General features: G+C 35.4%; 1 protein-coding gene across 3 annotated transcripts in view; it reads left to right on the top strand.

Annotated features, from left to right (window-relative positions):
- Window positions 1-21,729, top strand: part of SPPL2A (signal peptide peptidase like 2A) — a 59,382-nt gene extending 37,653 nt beyond the window's left edge. Inside the window, exons 11-16 of one of the 3 annotated variants that reach the window (XM_066342677.1) lie at window positions 1,305-1,361; window positions 1,556-1,609; window positions 2,022-2,124; window positions 5,606-5,683; window positions 7,276-7,436; window positions 10,008-10,052. In XM_066342677.1, coding sequence (XP_066198774.1) covers window positions 1,305-1,361; window positions 1,556-1,609; window positions 2,022-2,124; window positions 5,606-5,683; window positions 7,276-7,436; window positions 10,008-10,037 — 483 coding nt within the window. In that variant the 3' untranslated portion in view covers window positions 10,038-10,052. Of the gene's footprint in view, window positions 1-1,304; window positions 1,362-1,555; window positions 1,610-2,021; window positions 2,125-5,605; window positions 5,684-7,275; window positions 7,437-10,007; window positions 10,053-17,658 lie in introns of those variants that run through there. The other 2 variants (XM_066342676.1, XM_066342678.1) reach the window with 2 other exon arrangements.
- Window positions 21,730-22,317: the final 588 nt, after the last annotated feature.

Here is a 22,317-nt window from a genome sequence, read left to right on the forward strand (position 1 = left end):
TATTTTTATTTTTTTAATTTATTGATTGATTTTAGAGAGAGAAGAAGGGAGGGCGAGAGAAAGACAGAAACATTTATCTTTTTCTATATGTGACCTGACTGGGGATCAAATTATAAACCTTTGCACATCAGGATGATGCTGTAACCAACCAAGCCATCCTGCCAGGCTATGGTCTTCAGTTAAATGTTTTAAATAACAATTAGAAAACAAACCAAACTCTTTATCTGAAAATTTAATCACATGATGGGAATTTGCTGGAAGAACCATATTCAATATTAGGTAGTTTTTTAAACTCTTGTAATTAACACTTCCGTAACCCGAAACTTAAGATGAGGAAAAGATTTCTGTAGCTAGGGAATTTATCCTTCTTTCTGTTTAGCTCAGGTATCAGTGAAGTCCCCTTAAAAACACTCCAGTGATTTCTCCTATGTACCCTACCCACATGTAAAATAATGTATTATAGTTAGTAAATAAAATTTTCCTAAAATTCAGCATTTATTTATCTTCCAACTACCTGTTTTGGTGATACATTTAGCATAATGTGAAGTTGCTTACCTCAAAATGTTTCCCTTCTCCACAACAGACTTGGTTGGCTCTCTGGAAAGAACTTTTTAAATGAACTCTTCACACAGCCCACATTAAAACAATCTGAGCCAGACACAGGGAGGAAATTCAGCTAAGGTTAATGTTTTGATTGGGACATAAAACCAGGCAGGGCTGACATTGGACAGGAGTTAAGCTAGAGAAGCTTCTCAAGTTCTTTAGGGCTGGGTCTTTTCAAGTTTGGCTTCATTGTTATTGCTGTGAGTAGCCAGAGGTCAAATGTATATTTATTCAAATAAAGTTACCACAATTTATTACAAATCTAAATAAATGTTTTTAATTTCTTGTGTCCCTATTAATTGTTGCCAAAAAATGACTAAGGACACGTAGTATATGACATAATACATAGAACTAAAAGCACAAAATATTATAGCCCCTTAGAAATGCTGGATATTAGTTGTCAGTACAAATCAGTGCTCAGCATTTCACTACGAATAAGCTGTGTATGGTTTATCTGTTAGTTGTTTCTGGAAATTGTTGGGTTCTGATAAAGTGGAGCATTGTGCTAAGTGGATTTGATTTTAGACGACTCCAAATTTTGCTATTTACAGAGATTGTTTTAGGAAAAAAGCAATCTGTATTGCATTTTTTACCGATCTATAGTAGTCTATAAACCGTGGGGCCAAATCATTCTTGAATGTGGGCTGATTGTTCTCTTTAAGTGATTGTACAATTTCTTTCATCTTCCTTCTCAATTTTAGAACGGCGAGAGTATCATGATTGAACTTGCAGCTGGACCTTTTGGAAATAATGAAAAGGTAGCGATGGCAATTAAACAGAAATGGCTGCCAGTGTATGTATGTGTGTCCAGTTAATAATTTGCCTTCCTGTGTAATTCATTGGTCTTGTAGTGCATGTTAAGGTATTGTAAAACTTTATTTCTCACAAAATATAGCCCTTTTCTTAGTTATTCTAAATTATTAAATACCTATTGACTTGGGTTTCATCCTAGAATGATGGAAACTTGGTGGAAGCCACTGCTCAACCCTCAGCTCCCCATGAGAAAGTAAGGATTGTATTTCAGATATGTTCATTGGACTTTTTAAATTATACCCTCTGAGACAAGACTCTTCTTTGGGGAAAAAAATCCAGATTGAAAAAAAAAGATCTGTTTCAAGGCCTGAGTCCTATTTTTGCTAAAAAGGGTAAAAAGGTTAGATGTGGGGTTACTAGATTCTGTACGCTTAACCCTACATGTGTTTTATTTTTCCAAAACGACATATCTGTTTCTTTCAAGCTTTCTATTCACTGAGTATATATGTGTCTAGTTTATGTTCTCTGATTTCAAATTCTTCTGAATGTCAATTTTAAAATGTTAATCCAATTATTCTAATATTAATCCTTCCCTTTCTAAAAAATGTGGGTAAAGATTCCTAAGAGGTTTATTGTTGGCCCTTTTTTTTTTTTAATACTTACAGTTACCAGTAGTCCTCAAGGTACCAAAGCTGGCCTATTTCTCAGTTATGAGTGCATGTGTCATGCCAGTTTCGATATTGGGTTTTGGAGACATTATTGTACCAGGTAAGCAATTGTTTTTAACAATTTTGTAAAAATATACTGTTTAAATTTGTCAAATGTATAGCATCTGTTAAAACTTACCTATACCGCATTAAGTATTTCTGCCTATTGCTAGAGCTGGGATCAGTGACAAAGAAAGAAAAAAAGCATTTTGAGTGGTAGAAGACAAAGCCCAATTGGTAACAACCAAAGTATATCTTCTATGGCTCAAAAAATGTCTTAGAGGAAGCAACTAGATCAGTTTGACCTTCCTTAAGAAAGTGTATATCAAAACCCTTTTTAAAATTTGAATTTAATGATACCAAATGTAGTATAGTTTTTGTTTCTTCTATTTTAAAATAATAGTTATGTTTTAGGAAACATGATTTTGAAGGGAAACATAATAAACACTGCCTTATAGGGCACTATAATACAAAAAAGTACAGCAAAGGGTAGAGTTGATCAGCTTCTCTTAAATGTCTTCTCTGACAGTTACTATAGTTCTTCATTGTTTTCCTCACTGGGCTACCTATAAATAAACTTAATTTTAACCCATTAATATACTTTAGAATTTTTTTTTAAGAAGAATCTTTTTTTTTTAATTGACTTTTAGAGAGAAGGAGAGAAAGAGGGGGGAGAAATGGGAAGCACCAACTTGTAGTAGCATTATACAACACTCGTATGTGCCTTGACCGGGCAAGCCCAGGGTTTCAGACCAGCAACCTCAGTGTTCCAAGTTGATGCTTTATCCACTGCATCACCATAGGTTAGGCAGTAGTTTAGAATTGATATTTCTTAATCAGCTCATACTTGGTCCTTCCTCACTTTTCTTACTATCTCCACAGCTACTAACTACCTGTGGATCGGTAAAGAGTACTGGCTCTTCTGAAAAAACCCATTTGATTTACATAGTAAAACCAGGTAGAGAGAAAATGTGTTACCTTATGAGATGAGTTGGTGGGCAGAGTCCAGTGTAGCAACAGTCATGGTTCAGTGAGTCCCCATTCACAGAACTGATAAAGCAGGGAGAGCATTCTGTTGAGTAACCTGAAGGTTTTTGTTTTTTGTGTTTTTTCTTTATTTATTGATTTTTTTTTTTTTTTAGGGAGAGAGAGAAAAACATCGATTTGTTTCACTTTTTTTCCCCACTGTGTATAGTAAAAATAACAAGAATCAATCAAGGAACTAATTTGATTAATTATATAGGGACCAAACCTAATTAATCTAAACAACCAATAAAAATAGTAAAATTATTTTATAACACTTAAATAGTTAAATGTCATTCTTACTATTTCATAACTGTGTTTAATTAATAAATACAATCTGAATTTCTTTTCTGGAGAGGGTGAACAAATTTCTTAAAAGAAATAGGTAATAAAATGAGTTCTTTTTGCATACTTGCATATTTGCAAAAGAAAGCTGATATTTAATTTTTATTTGAACTCTTTGTGTTAAAACTCCAAATTATTTTATTCTACTAGGAAGGGAGACTTTGATCACAATTTGAAATTGCCTTCCCTGGTGTTCTTTTAATACATTTCTTTATAATGCTACCTTAAAATGTTATTGCCTGACCTGTGGTGGCATAGTTGATGGAGCATCAACCTGGAACACTGAGGTCCCAGGTTCAAGGCCCTGGACTTGCCCAGTCAAGGCGTATATGACCGTAAACAAGGAACAAAAGTAAAGCAACTATGAGTTGATTCTTCTCACTTCCCCCCCACACTCTGTAAAATAAAAAAAATCTTAAATGTTCTTAACACTATATATCAACAGACATACAGAACATTATAATCAACAACAACAAAGCATATGCACTTCTCAAATGTACATGGAACATTATCTAGGATATAGACCATACAACAAACCTTACCAAATTTTAAAAGAATGAAATTATACCAAGAATAGTTTCCGACCATAATGGTATGAAACTAGAAATCAAAAAAAGAAAAAATAAACTGGAATAAAAAATAAATTTTAAAAAACTGGAATATTTGAAACACATGAAATTTAAACAGCACACCCCTTAAACAACCAATATCTCAAAGGAACATTTAAAAGGAAAATTAAAAAGTAGCTCGAGACAAACAAAAAGAGAACCATAGCATTTCAAATCTTATGGGATACTGTAAAAGCAATTCTAAGAAGTTTATAGCAATAAGCATTTACGTCAAGAATATAAAAATCACATATAAATGACCTAACTTTACACATTAAGAAACTAGAAAATGAAGAATAAACTAAGCCCAAAGTTAGCAGAAGGCAGGAGATAAAAATTAGAGCAGAAATAAGTCAAATAGGAAATGTGAAAACAATAGAAAAGATTAACGAAAATAAGAATTGATTCTTTAGAAAGATAAAATTGGCCCTGGCTGGTTGGCTCAGTGGTAGAGCATTGTCCCAACATGTGGAAGTCTTGAGTCTATTCCCAGTCAGGGCACACAGGAGAGGCAACCATCTGCTTCTCCCCCCCCCCTTCTCTTTTTCTCTCTCTTCCCCTTCCCACAGCCATGGCTCTATTGATTTGAGCATGTTGGCCCTGGGCACTGAGGATGGTTCTGTTCAGCCTCTGCCTCAGGCACTAAAAATAGCTCAGTTGCAAGCATGGCCCAAATGGGCAGAGGATCAGCCCCAGACAGGTGTTGCTGGGTAGATCTCAGTCTGGGTGCATGCAGGAATCTGTCTCTATCTATCCTACTCTCACTTAAAAGAAATAAAATAAAATAAAATTGACAAACCTTTTAGCTAAACTAGCCAAGAAAAAAGAGGACCCAAATCAATAAAATGATAAATGAAAGAAGAGATATTGCAACTAATACTACAGAAATATAAAAATGTTCTCCATGACATGAGATAGTAAGCAGCTAATAAAAGCCATGTTGTTAAAGACTGTTAACTGGTTTGGGAAAATGTTTAAAACATGGCATTAAGTAAAAAAATTAGCATATAGTATTTTGTCCAGAATTTCAGGGGTTTTTTTTTTTTTTTTTGTGTGTGTTTTTTTGACAGAGACAGTGAGAGAGTCAGAGAGAGGGACAGAAAGGGACAGACAGGAAGGGAGAGAGATGAGAAGCATTAATTCTTCATTGTGTCACCTTAGTTGTTCATTGATTGCTTTCTCATATGTGCCTTGGCTGGGGGGCTCCAGCAGAGCGAGTGACCCCTTGCTCAAGCCAGCCACCTTAGGCTCAAGCCAGCAACCTTGGGCTTCAAGCCAGCGACCTTTGGGCTCAAGCCAGCGACCATGGAGTCATGTCTGTGATTCCACGCTCAAGCCAGTGAGCCCGCGCTCAAGCCAGTGACCTTGGGGTTTCGAACTTGGGTCTTCCACGTCCCAATCCAACACTTACTACTGCTCCACCGCCTGCTCAGGGCGGAATTTCAGGTACTTTACTGTTCTCATGATGCAAAAATGAAAGTTAAATACAAACCAGCATGTATTGTTGCCATAATTAGTTGCTATTGTGGTTTTAAGAGGATAATATGGAGTTTTTTTTCTTTTAAGGCCTGTTGATTGCATACTGTAGAAGATTTGATGAGCAGACTGGTTCTTCTTATATATACTATGTCTCTTCCACAATTGGTAAATTTTTGTTTTTACTTTTTATAATGTTGAATTGTATTATCTGTAGGAAAATGTAGAGGTCTAAAACATAACTCTGAATTCTAACTCTTCAACATTAACTAATAAGACAAATTTTTTCCATCAAAAAGGAATAAGTATACTTTACTACCTATATCACAAGGTTTTTGAGGTTTAAAAAGAAAATCATATGTGAAAGAAAAACATTAGGTTCTACATATAAAATGCTTATTAGAGCACATGACACACAAGTATCAATAAATTATATAATACTGTATTTAAAAAAACAATGAATTACTGTATTTATATACATAAATTTATGGCACAATAACATCTCACCTAGGATAGCAGAAGTAGTTGTTAATTATCCCTCTGTTTCTATTATTGAGAACTGACAAGAGAAGGAAGCCAAAAAATGCTACTTCTGAACATATCAAATAGATATTTTAAAGTCCATACACCAGAGTTCTTTTAGGTAAATGGCCTGCACCAGAGCCAATTTGGTCCTGTTCTAGCAAGGTTTTTCTTTTAATTCCACAAATTAAATCTAGTAAATTAAAAGTGTACATTAGCAGTAGAGAAGGGTGTTGCTAGAAATAGGTGCCCTGACAAAAAAGAATAGCTAAGTCAAGGCTCCATTGGAGCAAAGATGGCCCGGGCGCTGGGGATGGCTCCTTGGCCTCTGCCCCAAGCGCTGGAGTGGCTCTGGTCGCGGCAGAGCGACGCCCCGGAGGGGCAGAGCATCGCCCCCTGGTGGGCAGAGCGCCCCCGGTGGGCGTGCCGAGTGGGTCCCGGTCGGGCGCATGCAGGAGTCTGTCTGACTGTCTCTCCCCAAAAAAAAGAATAGCTAAGTGAATGAAGAGATGAAAGAGACAAAACAAACTTAAAAGGAAAAAGAAAACCAATTTAAGGCTATTAAGTATGTACTTTCTAAAGGCATTAAAATATTAAGAGCCTACCACTAATTAGTGTGATACAATAAAAGAATACTCAATGAAAAGACACATAATAGGACTGTCAATTCTGCTTGGTTACTTTGGACAACTCACTTAACTTTCCTGGTCCTCCATTGTCTCGTCTGTAAAATGAGGAGGTAGACTAAATTTGTCTGTAAAGGCCCTTCTAGCTCCAGTATTCTTAGATCCTGTGTTCATAATGGGACCCTGAATCAGTAAGAAAAGATCAAATATTTGGTATGCTCTTATTGAAGAAGTTCTGGAAGTATATAATCAGTATTAGAAAGATTTTTCAGAGCAACCATTAGTACCCATAGGTACAAATTTTAGTCACCTAAATTGTAGGACAACTTACAATCCTGAATGGTTACAAATACATGAGACTTTTTTGAATTACTATCTTTATCTGTGGTTGATGTTTGGAATAATTATAATTGAAATACCAGTTTTCAAATTTTTCAAAAGCTCTGTAGAATGTCTTTTCTAATTACTATCTCGGAAAATAATGAAATTATGAAAAGAAGTCATAGCGTAAAATTGTCCTCAAATACTTGAAAACCAGTACTTCAACTGGGGAGTTAAAGTCCACCTTGGGAGGCATTCAGAAATGACTAATACTTGGTGTTCTCTTTGCAGCCTATGCTGTTGGCATGATACTTACATTTGTTGTTCTGGTGCTGATGAAAAAGGGGCAACCTGCTCTCCTCTATTTAGTACCTTGCACACTTATTACTGCCTCAGTTGTTGCTTGGAGACGTAAAGAAATGAAAAAGTTCTGGAAAGGTAGCAGCTATCAGGTATGTGCTTATATCAAGTTGTGTTATGAAATAATTCACTGATTAACTTTGGTTAGGAACTGCCTATAAATACCAAAGCTCTTATGTGCCAAACATTTATCTTGGATCTCTCAGGCTTTCCTTTAAGTTTTTTCCACTACTGTCCCCTTCCTGTCCACCTGCTGCATCATCAGTTCTCATCACCACTGTGGTCTGATGCCAAGATCCTGGTGACTCAAGAAAAAAACTACCAGGAAGGAGTGGGAGGGCATCAGGGAAAAGCAAAACACATTTCAACATGAGTTTTCAAAATCCACACAAAACTAGACTTCATGGAATATAAGACTGTGTTTGACTGAATTTTGAGACTGACATTAGCTATTTATGTATAATGAGTGTCCTCAGGTTTTGCAGATATAAAGTACTATGTCCTCTTCAGCATCTAAACAGGCCTAAGTAAATTAAATAGGGCACTCATTTTAGAGATCAAAATTGACCTTTCTATAAAATTCCAGAACACAGAAAATGTTAATACCAAACTCTATTATGTTTGAGTTGTTTCTTCATTAAAGTTAAACTCCTTTCTTGCTTTTCTGAATGTTCTTGGTATTCCCATAAAGTTTATTTTAAAATTGAAGAGGGCTGGGAAACCTTTGGGGTCAGGGTCATAGCATTGGTCCCCTCATGAGGCAGCCAGCTCTGCTTTGCCCTGTTAGAGCAGACTGCCCTCCTGCATCCATCCTCACACGTGCGTGTCAGTGGTCGCATGAACAAAGCAGAGATACTTTGGGTGTATGGCTGCAATTCTGTTAGTAGATAAACAGTTCAAAGTTTATATCCATATTATGGTTGGTCTGTAGTATTATCCTTATTTAACAAGAGATGATTAACACATTAAGTTAAACTACTATATATAATTGGGAAAGGCACTGGTCTGGAATTCTTTTGGGTAAATCTTGTAATTCCTCTGAGATTTGGATAAAATAAGAGTTTACCTGCCTTGCCTACCTCATAATGCCACTGACTCAACATGTATTTATACACTTAAAATGAGTTTATTGTCACAAGGTCCATGACTAAACTAGTAAGATAGCTTGCAACTTTTCCATTAATAGGACACTCACATAGCTTGTTTTTTATATAAATTAAAAAAATACAAGAATGTCTTACCCATGCTCTACTACTATATTAGCCGTTGAAAGCCACATGCCAAAAAGTGTTCTTTGTCAGCATTTTTTAAAAATAGTTTTATATTTCTTCATTTAGTGAATGTTTATGAAGCAGTTCTTCTATGACCCAGGTACTATTTTAGGAGCTGGTGATAAAGTATGAACAAGTTAGAAAAAGGTGTAGTCTCATGGCCTCTTTGAAAGAGTATAGTGGGAATGCAGATAGAGCTACTAACAATAGCATGATAAATGTACCCGTTGTGCTAAGTTGCCGTGAAAGATAGATGGATACACATTGCTTGTGGTTTTGTGACAAAGTCAAAGGCGGTTTGGGAAGGGCTTTTTAAAGAATGTTAAATTTATGTTGAGACTTTAAAAAAATTTTTTTTATTAATTTTTAGAGAGGAGAGAGAGTAAGAGAGAGAGAGAGAGAGAGAGAAGGGGGAGGGAGGAGCAGGAAGCATCAACTCCCATATGTGCCTTGACCAGGCAAGCCCACCAGGGTTTTGAACCGGCGACCTCAGTGTTCTAGGTCGACGCTTTATCCACTGTGCCACCACAGGCCAGGCCTTATGTTGAGACTTTAACTGAGCATGTGTTCCACATTGAGGGAACCATGTCTTTAAAGGCCAGAGGGAGGCGAGCAGGGCACATTCTAGGAACCAGATGAAGTTTAGGGTGATTGTAATGTTGAGTAAGCATAGGGGAGCTGTAGGAAATGAAAACTGGAGAAGGAAACAAGGGTAAGAGCCTGGACGGTCTTGTAAACCATGTTAAACAGTTTGGATTTTATCCTAAAATCATTGGGGACCGTTTAAGAGTTTTAAGAAATTTAGAAAATAGATTTAAGGAGGGAGCAAAACTCGAGGCAGCTATTACAATGAGAAGCGACAGTAGCCCGAATTAGGAAGTAATGAGATTGAGAGAAGTGGACAGAGTCGAGGGAAATTAAGAGGCATGATTAATAGGATGTGGTAATTGATTCAATGTGGGGGGGATGAGAAGGCAGTGCAGTCTAAGGTTCCTGGTTTGGATAACTGAGTGGGTAGATGGTGATACCGTTCACTGAGATAAAGATAGACAACGCCTGACCAGGCAGTAGCACAGTGGGTACAGCATTGGATTGGGACATGGAGGACCCAGGTTCAAAACCTCAAGGTTGCCACATTGAGCACAGGCTCATCTGGTTTGAGCAAGGCTCACCAGCTTGAGAAAGGGGTCGCTGGCTTAAGCAAGAGGTCACTCGGTCTGCTGGAGCCCCCCAGTCAAGGCACATATGAGAAAGCAATCAGTGAACAACTAAGGTGCCGCAACCAAGAATTGATGCTTCTCATCTCTCTCCCTTCCTGTCTGTCCCTACCTGTTCCTCTCTCTGTGTCTCTCTCTCTCTCTCTGTCATTTAAAAAAAAAAAAAAAAAAAAAGGACAACAAGTATGAGGAGGAAGGAAGATGAATTCAATATTGGACAAGGTAAATGTTGGATTTTTTTTTCCCTTAAGTGAGAAGCAGGGAGGCAGAGAGACAGACTCCCTCATGCACCTAGACTGGGATCCACCCGGCAAGTCCCCTACCAGGCAAAGCTCTGCCCATATGGGACCGTGGCTTCATTGCAGCAACCAAGCTATTTTAGTGCCTGAGGCGAGGCCATGGAGCCATCCTCAACGCCCAGGGCCAACTTGCTTCTACCAAGCCTGTATGCAGGAGGAGAAGAGAGAGAGAGAGAGAAGGGAGAGGGGGAAGGGTGGAGAAGCAGATGGGCACTTCTGTGTGCCCTAACTGAGAATCAAACCTGGGACATCCACATGCCTGGCCAATGCTCTAACACTAAGCAAACCGGCCAGGGCCGTAAATGTTTAATTTGAATTCAATTTTGAACATTCAGAGTACCTATAGGACCACTAGGGAGAAAGAATTAATAAACAGTTAATTAAATGTCCCCTGATGTGCAGGAGACAGATGTGGCTAGAGATAGAAATTTGTGAGTGTCATTAGCACACTCAATGAGTGAATGAGAACATGGAGAAGAAAAGACTCAGGAAGAATTGTTAGCAAGAGTTTCCTACTTTTAGGCTCCCTATTCAATTAACTGATTGTGACATAAGGACAAGGAAGATTAGCGATTCGAGGAAAGTGTGTTTAGGATTAACATTAAATCTTAGGTTAGACTTTAAATTTGGGACTGTTAGTAAGAGCACATGTGATATCTTACAGAATTAAATATGTTTCTTGTTATTTTCATCACCAGCATTTTATTTTTATTTATAAAACTTTTCTTTCTCTTTAATACTTGAACAGTTTTTAAAGTATTTTATTATAAAATATGTGCTTATTATAGAAAATTTTGAAAATGTAGAAAAATACGGGAAAATTAAGTCCACCCGTTATCCCACCACCTAGCAATAGCCATGCGTAAGATTTAAATGAGTTTCCTCTGTCCCTTTCAAGATAAATGGATAGGTGAGTGGATGATACACCATACACTAAAAACCATTCCCCATGCTTGTTTTTCCACTGAGTGTTTGTGTTATTTCATTTTAAATTTCTTGTAAAAATCCTTTTAATGGCTGTATAGTATTCTTTCATATTCATATACATTATTCTACCATTTCCATTGGCCCATTAATTTCTCTTCAGCGGATTGTTTAAAAAATAAAAATTTGGGCAAAATTGATGTGAAAAAATTTTCATTAGAGTACTTCTAGCCATCTGTGTTTCATGTATTATAATGACTTATAGGTTAATGTTTTTGGTAGTTAATGAACTAAAATTTATACATAGTTCCTAACCCTGATTTTACTTTGATTATTTTTCTTTTGTGTTTAATTACAAGGTAATGCATGTTTGCACTTTAAACAAGCAATATAGAAGTGTTTAATGTAAACATAGAAGGCCTTTTTCTAACTCTTCTACCTCCACACCCACTTTGAAGGGGCAGCTACTTTGCACAGTTTATGTGGAGTTTCCAAATCTTATGCCAACTCATGTTATAAATAGTTGAGTGTTTAAAGATGTTGTATAAGTAGATAATAACATTGTATCTCTTTGGAAATAACTCTACAGCTCATTTTTTTTTCAAGTTTATTGTAATGCCTTTTCTCCTTTCTCTCTCCATGATGTTTATTGAAGAGAAAGGGAATGGTACGTAAGGAATAAATTCAACCAATGAGGCATTTGTTCCCTTTGAACAAATGCTTTGCCTGGACCATCTGCATTTCATTCTTAAAAGTTATGACCTTGGCCTAACCTGTGGTGGCACAGTGGATAAAGTATCAACCTGGAATGAGGTCGCTGGTTCAAAGCCCCTGGCTTGCCTGGTTAAGGCACATGTGGGAGTTGATGCTTCCTGCTCCTCCTCCCCCCTTCTGTCTCTCTCCCTTCTCTCTAAAAAGGAATTTTTTTAAAAATTTATATATATATACGACCTTGAAGCCTGACCTCTAGTGCACAGTGGATAAAGCACCAACCTGGAATGCTGAGGTTACTGGTTTAAAACCCTAGGCTTACTGGGTCAAGGCACATATATGAGAAGAAACTATAGCAAATATGAAGCAACTAGAAATTGATGCTTCCCACTCCTCTCCCCCTTTATCTCACCTCTCTAAAATCAAGCAATAAAATCTTTTCAAAAAAATAATGACCTTAAAAAAATTATGATTCTGCTTCCCAGCAGCTACCTATAAAGGAAAACATCACTGCAGCTGGACACAAAGCAGTAGTAAATGGTCGCAGAAGAATAGTTTCCAGGGTTTTGACCACATGACATAGTGGCTAAATCAGACAATTAAATGTAGTTTAAAATGTCTGAAAAGGTAGAACAACTTTGTTTATACACTTCTCACTTTTGTAGTGTGGTGCCATTTTATTAGGTAAAGACATTCAGAATATAGAATAATAACACATAGTAAAAAAATGTGTGGAGTTTGCTGCCAGACTGACTATGTTGTAACTCTGATTTTGTTTATTAGCCATATGACCTTAGGCAAGTTATCAGCTTTTTTTTTTTCTTTTTTCTTTTCTTTTAAGTTTTTTTTTTAGGTGAGAAGAGGGGTGATAGTGAGGCAGACTCCCACAAGTGCCCTGATCTGGATGTACCTGGCAATCCCATCAGGGGCTGATGCTCATGTACCAAACTATTTTTAGTGCCTGAGGCTGACGTGCTAGGACCAACTGAGCTATCCTCAGTCCTGGGGCCTCGCTTGAACCAATCAAACCACTGGCTGTGGGCGGGGAAGAGGGAAAAAAAGGGGTGGGGAGAGAAGCAGGTGGTTGTTTCTCCTGTGTGCCCTGACCAAAAATCAAACCTGGGGCATCCATGCACCAGCCGATGTTCTATCCACTGAGTGACTGGTCAGGGCCATTACTTAGCTTCTAAGCATCTCAGTTTCCTCCAGTATAAAATGGGATAATAATTATCCAACTTAAGAGGATTATTGTAACATGCAAAATGCATAGACTAGTACCTGGCACAACATAAACATGATGAAATATATTGGCTATTATACTCTTTAAGAATTGGGTGTTTTGTTTGTTTGTTGTGGTTTGGTTTAATATATTTGTTAGTTTGGCTATTTTACAGTTCATTTACAGGTTTATATTTTCATAGTTCAGGTATTAAAACTTTGGGTCTTTATTAAATCTGATTCCTTTCATTTATTTGTAAAGGGATTTGATAACCATCATACCCTCAGAGGGAGAAAAAACCCTGATAAATACTGTTATTTTCCCACTGTGCACTAGATTTTTAAATACAAAAGATGGATATTTGCTGAAATTTTAATCAAGCTAGTTGCAGAATATTATAAGCTGCTGCCAAGAGAGAGTCTGCTTTTCTAGAAAACTAGCATTTTTAAAGGTATAGAATGTAATAGCTTCATAGACTTATTCCCTAGTTAAGGTTTATGAAAAAAGAAAATCTCTCATTACTTTTGTCTAACCTTTAAAGTTAAAATTAATTTAGCTTAAATGTTGTCATTTGTGGTATATTATAGGCTATAGACAGACAGTATATTGTAGGCTTTGGCATCAGTTCTGGCAAATTAATCATCTGTGAAATGAGGTTGGATCCACAGGCTCTAAGAGAATGTGTAATCCATGGTGGTGAGATAGCCCAAGACTTGGTGAGGCAGCTGGATATTGAAACCAGATAAGGTTAGGCTGACACTTGGAAAGTATTGTAGAACAGGGAACCTCAACAAGCCTAGTAAAACCGGGAGGAAACTAGGTATTGGCCCAGAATAGGATAGGCCTGAGGATCAGTCCTGAAGACCACCCTCAGGAAGTTATTGGTTCACCTCTTAGGCTAACAGCGTAATAATAATCCTTTCCTTACTCTCCCCCTACTGTCATTATCTTTGGAGCATTGCCAGTCTCTCTGTGTTCACAATATCCCTTATGTAACTCCCAACTCAACATTTGCCTTCTCTAAGCAGATTATCTATGAGTTCTCCAATTGAAATTAAGTTTACCTTTCCTCATATTATTTTAGACTTTGTACTTTAAATACTTACTAACCTCTGCTTTGTAGCGTGGGTGTTTATATACGCTTCCCTCATTCAGTTATTAGCTCCTCGGTCTTAGAAGCCCACAGTACTCACAGCAGTGTTGTATACACTGCATATTCTCAATTGGTGTTATTCAAATTCTTTCATGCCAAACAGCTATGTTTAGTTCTTAATCTACTGACCTCTAGTCACTTTGCTGTGTGTGTACAAGCTTCCTAATTGTGTTCTAGCAGCCCTCATAAAATTACCAAAATTGTTATAAGGTATTGTAAGAATGAGGCATTTCTAAAACATTAAACTAGATTTATATGTCTACAATCTTATATATAATCATTTTTACAAGTGCCAAGTGTTTTTTTACTGTTTGTAAATAATCAAATATAAAACATGTAATATAAAATAAAGTCAGAATCAAAGGTGATAGCATGTTTGTTTATGCTGTTAATCATTTGGTTCATTCTAAATGCCTGATTAATTAGAGTGGAGTACGAATGAGTCATATAAAGCAGTACTTTCCACTAGTGACCTCCAGATGTCATGGGTATAGCTTGTTATGTTGTTTCCAAAGGGCAAGTCATACCTCATTTGTTGCTGAAACTTTAGAGCAGGAGTCGGGAACCTTTTTGGCTGAGAGAGCCATGAATGCCATATATTTTAAAATGTAATTCTGTGAGAGCCATACAACGACCTGTGTACATTATGCATTATCCAATAAAAATTTGGTGTTGTCCCAGAAGACAGCTGTGATTGGCTCCAGCCACCTGCAACCATGAACATGAGCAGTAGGAAATGAATGGATTGTAATACATGAGAATTTTTTTATTAAAGATTTGTCTGCAAGCCAGATGCAGCCATCAAAAGAGCCACATCTGGCTCGTGAGCCATAGGTTCCTGACCCCTGCTTTGAAGACTTAACAGAAATACTTTAGAATTTTACTTGGAGTCTTTCAGCCCTTTCCATGAATTTTTCTGATCAAACAAAGTAATGTTTCTGTAGGATTTCTCTAAAATAATACTAATTTGGAAATCTTAATGGTATATTCCTTTCTATAGCTCAGAGCTGTTTAACACTATATTTTCTATGAACTTTTTGCTAGAATACTTCAAGAATACAGTATTTTGTTCTTTTTACTTAATTTTACTCAAAGTCTTAGTTCTAATTAGTGTAAATAAAGGTGTATTTTCTCTAAAGACAAATATCAAGCAATTGCATAATTAATTGCATATAAAATAGTAAGGAGAAAATATCATTTTAGGGGATTTTTATTTGTTTATTTCTAATCCTGAATTAGTGGAGATAGATTTATGTAGACACCTCTAATGGACAATTTTACCCAATGTAAAATTGGGTAGGAAGTAAGTTTTCAGTTTGTTGATATTCTGTAGACAATGGGTTTGTCTCTGTTAAAAGTCACTTGTGCTTCTCATTATTTTTAGAAGTCACAAGCTGTGACTGACAAGTCAGAGTAGAGATACTTAAAACAACTCTGCTTTAATATCAACAACTCTCCAGTTACTCCACTTTAATAAGTGTTTAATTAGACTATTTCTAGAGTTGGTTCAGTTATAAATGAGCAGATCTATCAGTAAATGATACGTTTCTATGTTGTTTTTATTGAAAAGTCATTTAAGAAAGGTAAATACAGAGTAAAGATATTCTCAACAAGTTGATTTTTGAGTGTTTTTTTAAATTAATATATTTATATATTATAATATAATATATAAATTTAGGAATTAAAGTGCTAATTAGGAAAGAAGAAGCATGTTATAACTTAGGGTACGGAGGCTGTGATTTCCTTAGGCTCCAGCTGCCAGGGTGAGCAGGTCTTGGAGAAGAAAGAGGTATCTCCCCACCATCCATTCTGCTGAGCCTGCTTTCCTTCTCTCTCCCACAGCTCCAACATCTTCTTACACCCAGTTTCCAAATTGCTAGATATGGGGGGTGGGGGGTCTAAATATATCTTATATGCTTCTCCTTTCCCACCTTCACTTAAATTGTGACTTAAAATCAACTTTTCAACAACTTCATCTTATGTTTCCTGTAGTGAAGTGCTTAATAGATATGCTACCTGTCTTGATTTAGATATGTGTGGCAAATAGAATACCTCAAAACGGATTGTTTGGGGACCTGAGTTGACTCATAGAGTATCAGCAGGTTTGGGTTGTGTAAGGTATCTCCATTAACCTGAGACCGTTTTCAGGTGAAAGCCTCAGTTTTGGTTTATTCTTGTCTGACAAGTCCTGAGACCCCATTTGGAAATGATTCCTCTCTGCCTCTTCTTCCAAAAAAAACACTAAAACTTTTAGAGTCAGTTTTCAAAAAAAGGAACATTTATCTTGTGGTCTTTTCTAACTCTTGATAAAGGAGAAGGCAAAAAGTGCATCACAATACTGAAATTTAATCCTTTATTTAAAAATCTTTGAACAATATTCACAAAGACATTAAGTACTTTTTCCTATTTTTAAGTAATTTTATCTGAAGAACAGGGTAAAAACACGGAAAATATTGAAGTACTTTTTTTTTTTTTGAGAAAAAGAAAGAGACAGGGACAGACAGACAGTAAGGGAGACAAATGAGAAGCATCAGTCCTTCATTGCTGCACTTTAGTTGTTCACTGATTGCTTTCTCATATGTGCCTTGACCAGGGGCTCCAGCCAAGCCAGTGACCCCTTGCTCAAGCTAGCGACCTTGGGCTCAAGCCGGAGACCTTGGGCTTCAACCCAGTGACCATGGGGTCATGTGTATGATCCCACGCTCAAGCCGGTGACCTCTCACTCGAGCTTGCAACCTTGGGGTTTAGAATCTGGGTCCTCAGCATCCCAGGCCAACGCTCTGCCCACTGTGCCACCGCCTTATCAGGTGTACTTTCTTCTTTCTTCAGTCTTAAATATAGAAAGATTTTCATGGAAATATAGGCAGAGCTGAAGTGATCATTTGAGAAAAGGTTAACTGGTAATTTCTCTAAAATCAGTCTATAGTAAAATGAATTCTTGATTTTGTTTTTAGATATCATTTGACCTTTAAGTACCTTCAAGTTACTTGTTTTTTCATAGAAATCTTAGTCACACGGTGTTTCCAAAATTTCACTTACCATTTTTAAATTGTCTTAAGGACAATTTCAGTTATCATTTAGGTTGCACTGTCCCCGAACCAGCCGGTAGTCTCACAGTGAGTTGTGGGCTCACTTTTAGTTTTGCCACTTCTAGAAGTAGACATTGTCTGGAATAGTGTCCTGGAAAAAGCCTCAGGAATATCTTCCTTTTGTGATGGAGTCCCCACTGCCATGAAGGGCAGTGTTAATACAGGGAAATGGAATAGTGGGGAAGGTCCAGAGAAAGCATTTATCAAATTGGCCCTGAGTCCAATGATTAGGCTTTTTGAAAGGGTCAGTGTCACTTTGGCCATGTCCTTAGGAGCATGTCTGTTGAACCAGTACATTGATTCAGAAGGAGTATTCAGTTCCATAGAGCACTCTGTGTCATTAAAACAAATTGGGACTCCTTTTGCCAAATTAGCAAATGTTGAGGGCAAGTTGAAAATTTACATTTTCTAATCTCTTTATTTACACCTAGATGATGGACCAGCCAGACTATGCAACAAATGAAGAAAACCCTGTGAATGCTGGTGAACAGATTATCCAGCAATAATATTATGTGGACCTGTCATAATATGTCAACTGATTTTCTGCAAATAGAGTTTGACTTTTTAAATGCACTTGAATTGACAATCCGAAGGAATCTTCAATGATATGCTTGCAAATACACATTTTTAAGAACTGGTACTGACAATTACATCATAAGTAATTAAAATACATTTGCTTTCAACTATGTTAAAGTTGTGCCTTCACAGTAAATAAAAAGGATATGATCTGTATAACTTTCAAATGTATTCTATATACAGTATATTTTTCTAAAAAGAGCCTTGATCCACTCCTGTATTTTTCTTATTGAAATATAATTTCTTTTCAACTCTAATGATAGATAAAGTATTTCTCCAAAGTGAGTTTCTGAACAGATTTTACTGAAAAAAATTATGCAAATTTTACGCTCTATAGAAATAATTGTTTAAGATCATGCAAGTAGGCAGTTCAACAATGAAATTTTGGATTTTCGTCACTGCAAAGATTAAAAAATATAATTTGGGAATATATATAAGTGCATATTTTTATAGTGTAAGTTTAAAAAAAATTCCAGTCTTTTTTTAAACTTGAGAACCTAAATTGCTTCAAATTGCTATATATTATATTAGAATATTTTTCCAGCTATAGATAAACATAATATATAGAACTAGTTATTAGAAGGACACAAAAACTGACATCCAGTTTTCAGTGGTCTACTGTTTCCTTAAAGATAGAGCTTAAATTTCTTGTTAACATTCAGTTTTACTGTAGTATTTCTGATTGCTAAAGTTTGGTTCTGTTATGTTCAGGCTTGGTATTTTGTATAAAATTATGTATTAATACATAACGCTTGTCATTTGAATATAACATCTCTACAGTCCTTCCTCTCCACCATCTTGATTCCCTCTCCTTTCTCCAAAGGAAACCACTGTTAACCTTTTAATATTTTGGTGGAGGATGATATAGAAATATACCGGGTGTGTTTCAGAGGATAGAATTGGAGACAAAAGACAGGAGACGGGGTGTTAGTGTCAACTGGATTACATTACAAGAGTATGAGTAAATTGTCTTGGCACAAGGCACTGGTGTCTCAGGTTTCTCATCTGCAAAATGAGTAGGTTAGATCAGCGATTTTAAGCCTTTTTCATCTCATGGCACACATAAACTAATTACTAAAATTTGGTGGCACACCAAAAATATATTTTTTGCCGAACTGACATAAAAAAAATAGGTTTAATTTTGGTTCATTCACACCAGATGGCTATTGTTGTGTTAGCTGTTTTCATTTTTTTCATTTGACAACTTAAGGGAAAAGAGGTCAGTGCCCTTGACTGAATAGTCAGATATTGCATGTTTTAAATATTCTTGCAGCACACCAGTTGAAAATCACTGGGTTAGAACAATTAATTATTCTGGCACCTTCCAACTTGAAAAACATCTCTCATTCTTTGCTAAGTCTCAGATGTGATCTTGAACATTCTCCTGAGAGTCAGAGGCCAAATTATGTTGCCATTTTCTTTTATTTTCTCTAAGAAACTTACAAAGGACATTGCAAGGACAGCAGAATTTTGCATTGTCTGTAAGTAATATACAAGATATGTGAATAAATCTAAGCTCTTTCTTTCTAAGGCCAGTTCAACTGATTAAAAGATTAAACTAATAATGCTTTTCAAAATTATCACAGCTTTGATATTTGAATTAAATTTAACATTTGAGGGAATTAGATGCTTTTGTTTAATCATTAACTTTTGCTGAGTAAATTGCACAGAGACACTCCCTTGACAACTCTCTTTCCATTTAATACACTTGTGAATCCTTTGGTAAATGACAAGTAAGTACCTGACAAGTAAAGGTTAATTTTAACCTTTACTTTGTCTCCATAATACAAAGTTTGAATTTTTTCCAAAGAATCTATCTAATTTATTTGGCAGACTCTGATAGAACAGATTAAGTGCCATGTTAAAGCTCTGACTATATTTTCATTTGTAATACCAATAAAATATTTGCCAAAATACAGCTTTTTAGTAAAATTATCTGCGTTTTCACCCTAGCTTTCTGATATTCTAAAGCCTCAACCACATTTTATGAAGAATGTTAGAAAATTTTACATCTAGAAATTTGAAATTTTAGTTCTTTAATACATATTCTCCTTTATCAAACCATTAGTTATCAAGGAGGTAAAACCTTGTTCTAGTTTGCCATTCAAATCTTGACTAAATAGAAATAAGAAATAAATGGTGAAATTTCTTAAGTTTCTCCATCATCAAGGTCAGCTTTACATTAGATTTAAACAATTCTACCAACCCAGCTGAAAATATTGAGAGAAATTACAATAAAATACAGAAATGTTTTGTTTTAAGAATCAAAATAAAGGGTAGGAGAGATGAAAATTTGGCTTTTAAAAGGCTGTATCATTTCTCCCTCTCTTGCCTTCCAACCACCAATAAACTTTAAGGACAAGAGAAGTTGTTTATTTCCTAAGTATATCTTAAAAACAATAAGATATACTGTATTATTACTGATTGAAAAAAATTATTACTTCTTAGAAATTCTCTATGAATCTTTTTGTAGCCTATCAAAACATTAAATATCTTCAATTGTAATACAGATGGTTTTTTACTTCAGTTCAGCAGAGATAAACATAAGATTTGTAAGGAATGACCTTACTATTCTAATACATAATATTTTCTTCCAGCTTTTTTTTTAGATTAGCAATACCTTATTAGTAGAATTCATGATTCATTTCTCTTTAGAAAAAAGAAAATTTTAACCTATCTGCTTTTGTCATTCATAGATTTTAGTTAAATGTCCATAGAAGTTTTGTTGAATTGACACATTTATAGTAAATACAAATGAGCTTTCTAGTATTTATTTTTTCACTCTTTCAATTTTTGCTTTTGGTATAAGCAAGCATTTTTTTACATTTGACTAAAAAATATTTGAACTAATTTATTTAAGTGTGGTCTCTAAAACTTTAGCCTGATCTCAATCAATGAGATTTCAAAAACATAGGAATTACATTTCAGACTGGTGCAATGTACTGGTTTGAAAGGTTTTGTATTTTCCCATTAACAAAGAAAAGAGTTCAACTTATTCAAGATGATGCCAAATAACGAATTCTACAGTTAAAAACATTTATTTTCAGTGCTCTATTTACCTCAGAGAATAATTCTAAACAGAATGAGGAGAGTAACGCAAATAAAATCAAAATACTGAATATAAATTACTTTATGCTTCCTGAGAGGTATTCTGTAAATTCAAGAGATCTGAATCAAATTACTCAATCTTTTGGAATTTGAATGAAATTGTGTAGTGCTCATGATTTGGATTACTGAATTTTTAGAGTAAATAAAATGACAGAGTAATATACAGACCATATTATAGTGAAGACTATATATGTGAACTTTCTTGTTTAATGTTTCTGTATTTAAGGACAGCCCTTGTATCTGTAAAGTGATCACTAGGGGGGAAATGACTTCTAAAATTTTTAGAATAGCCCTATGTTAATGGCAATTAAGGGGCAACTAAAAGAAAAGAATGTAGAATACTTAATGTCATTATGTGTTTCTTTAAATAGGCATAAAAAGTGTTGTAAACAACATTTCTTTGTAATATGGATTTTATAAAAAAAAAAATGTCCAAAGTTTTTCTGGTTAGTTTGCAGGATTTCTCAGTAGAAGTCAATGTAAGTTTGGTAGTTTTTGCCTATTCTATACTTTTTGTTGTATTTTATTTAAGTGAGAACCTTTTTAAAAATACATAAAACTGAATTTTTACTTAGATGATTGGTTTGAGTGTGGAATTGTTTTTTTTAACACTTTGCTATGTAAGTTAGTGTAAATTAATACTTTATAACACTATTAGGCTTTATTTTTTTACAGGACATGATTTAAAATTTAAAATTTTTTGAAGTGTTAATTTAGCAGTGCTTTAAAACTTCCCATGTGCCAATACTGACAAAAAAAATTTTTTTTAATGTATTGAATTCACTATGGTATGCAATAAATTCTATTTTAAACTAAAATTTGAATTTGTTTATTTTGAATGGTAAAAATAATTGAAAATGAACTAAAAGTATACTAGATTATGTTCACATAAAGTACAAATGGTAATAATCAATTACAAAATTATGTGGTTATTTAAGTCTGACAAATTATTCATAAAGCCTAGATTCTGTGTCATTTACTGCAAATTTATATATATATATATATATATATTATTTTATTGATTTTAGAGAGAGAGGGAGGGAGAGACAAGAACATTGATCTGCTCATGTATGTGCCCTGACCAGAGATCAAACCGGCAACCTCTGCTTTGGGATGATGCTCAAACAGAGCTATCTAAGCAGTGCTGGACATTTATAATGATACACAATAGCCCTTAATAAATATTTAATGAATTAATGTATATACTTTTATTGCCGAGAAATTATCATACCTCTTGTGATGAACATTCCTGCCGTTTTTAGCTGATTTGTTCCCACAGATTGATCAGATTCTACTGTCATCATATTTTTTCACTCAGATGTGATTGGCCCAGATATGTTTTAGTAGTGTATTTGTCTTGACCACATGTTGAGGAAGTCACTGAAGAGATCATCGTCCAGAGCACT

This window comes from Saccopteryx leptura, chromosome 6, assembly GCF_036850995.1.
Source record: "Saccopteryx leptura isolate mSacLep1 chromosome 6, mSacLep1_pri_phased_curated, whole genome shotgun sequence".
In the NCBI taxonomy this organism is placed as follows: domain Eukaryota; kingdom Metazoa; phylum Chordata; class Mammalia; order Chiroptera; family Emballonuridae; genus Saccopteryx; species Saccopteryx leptura.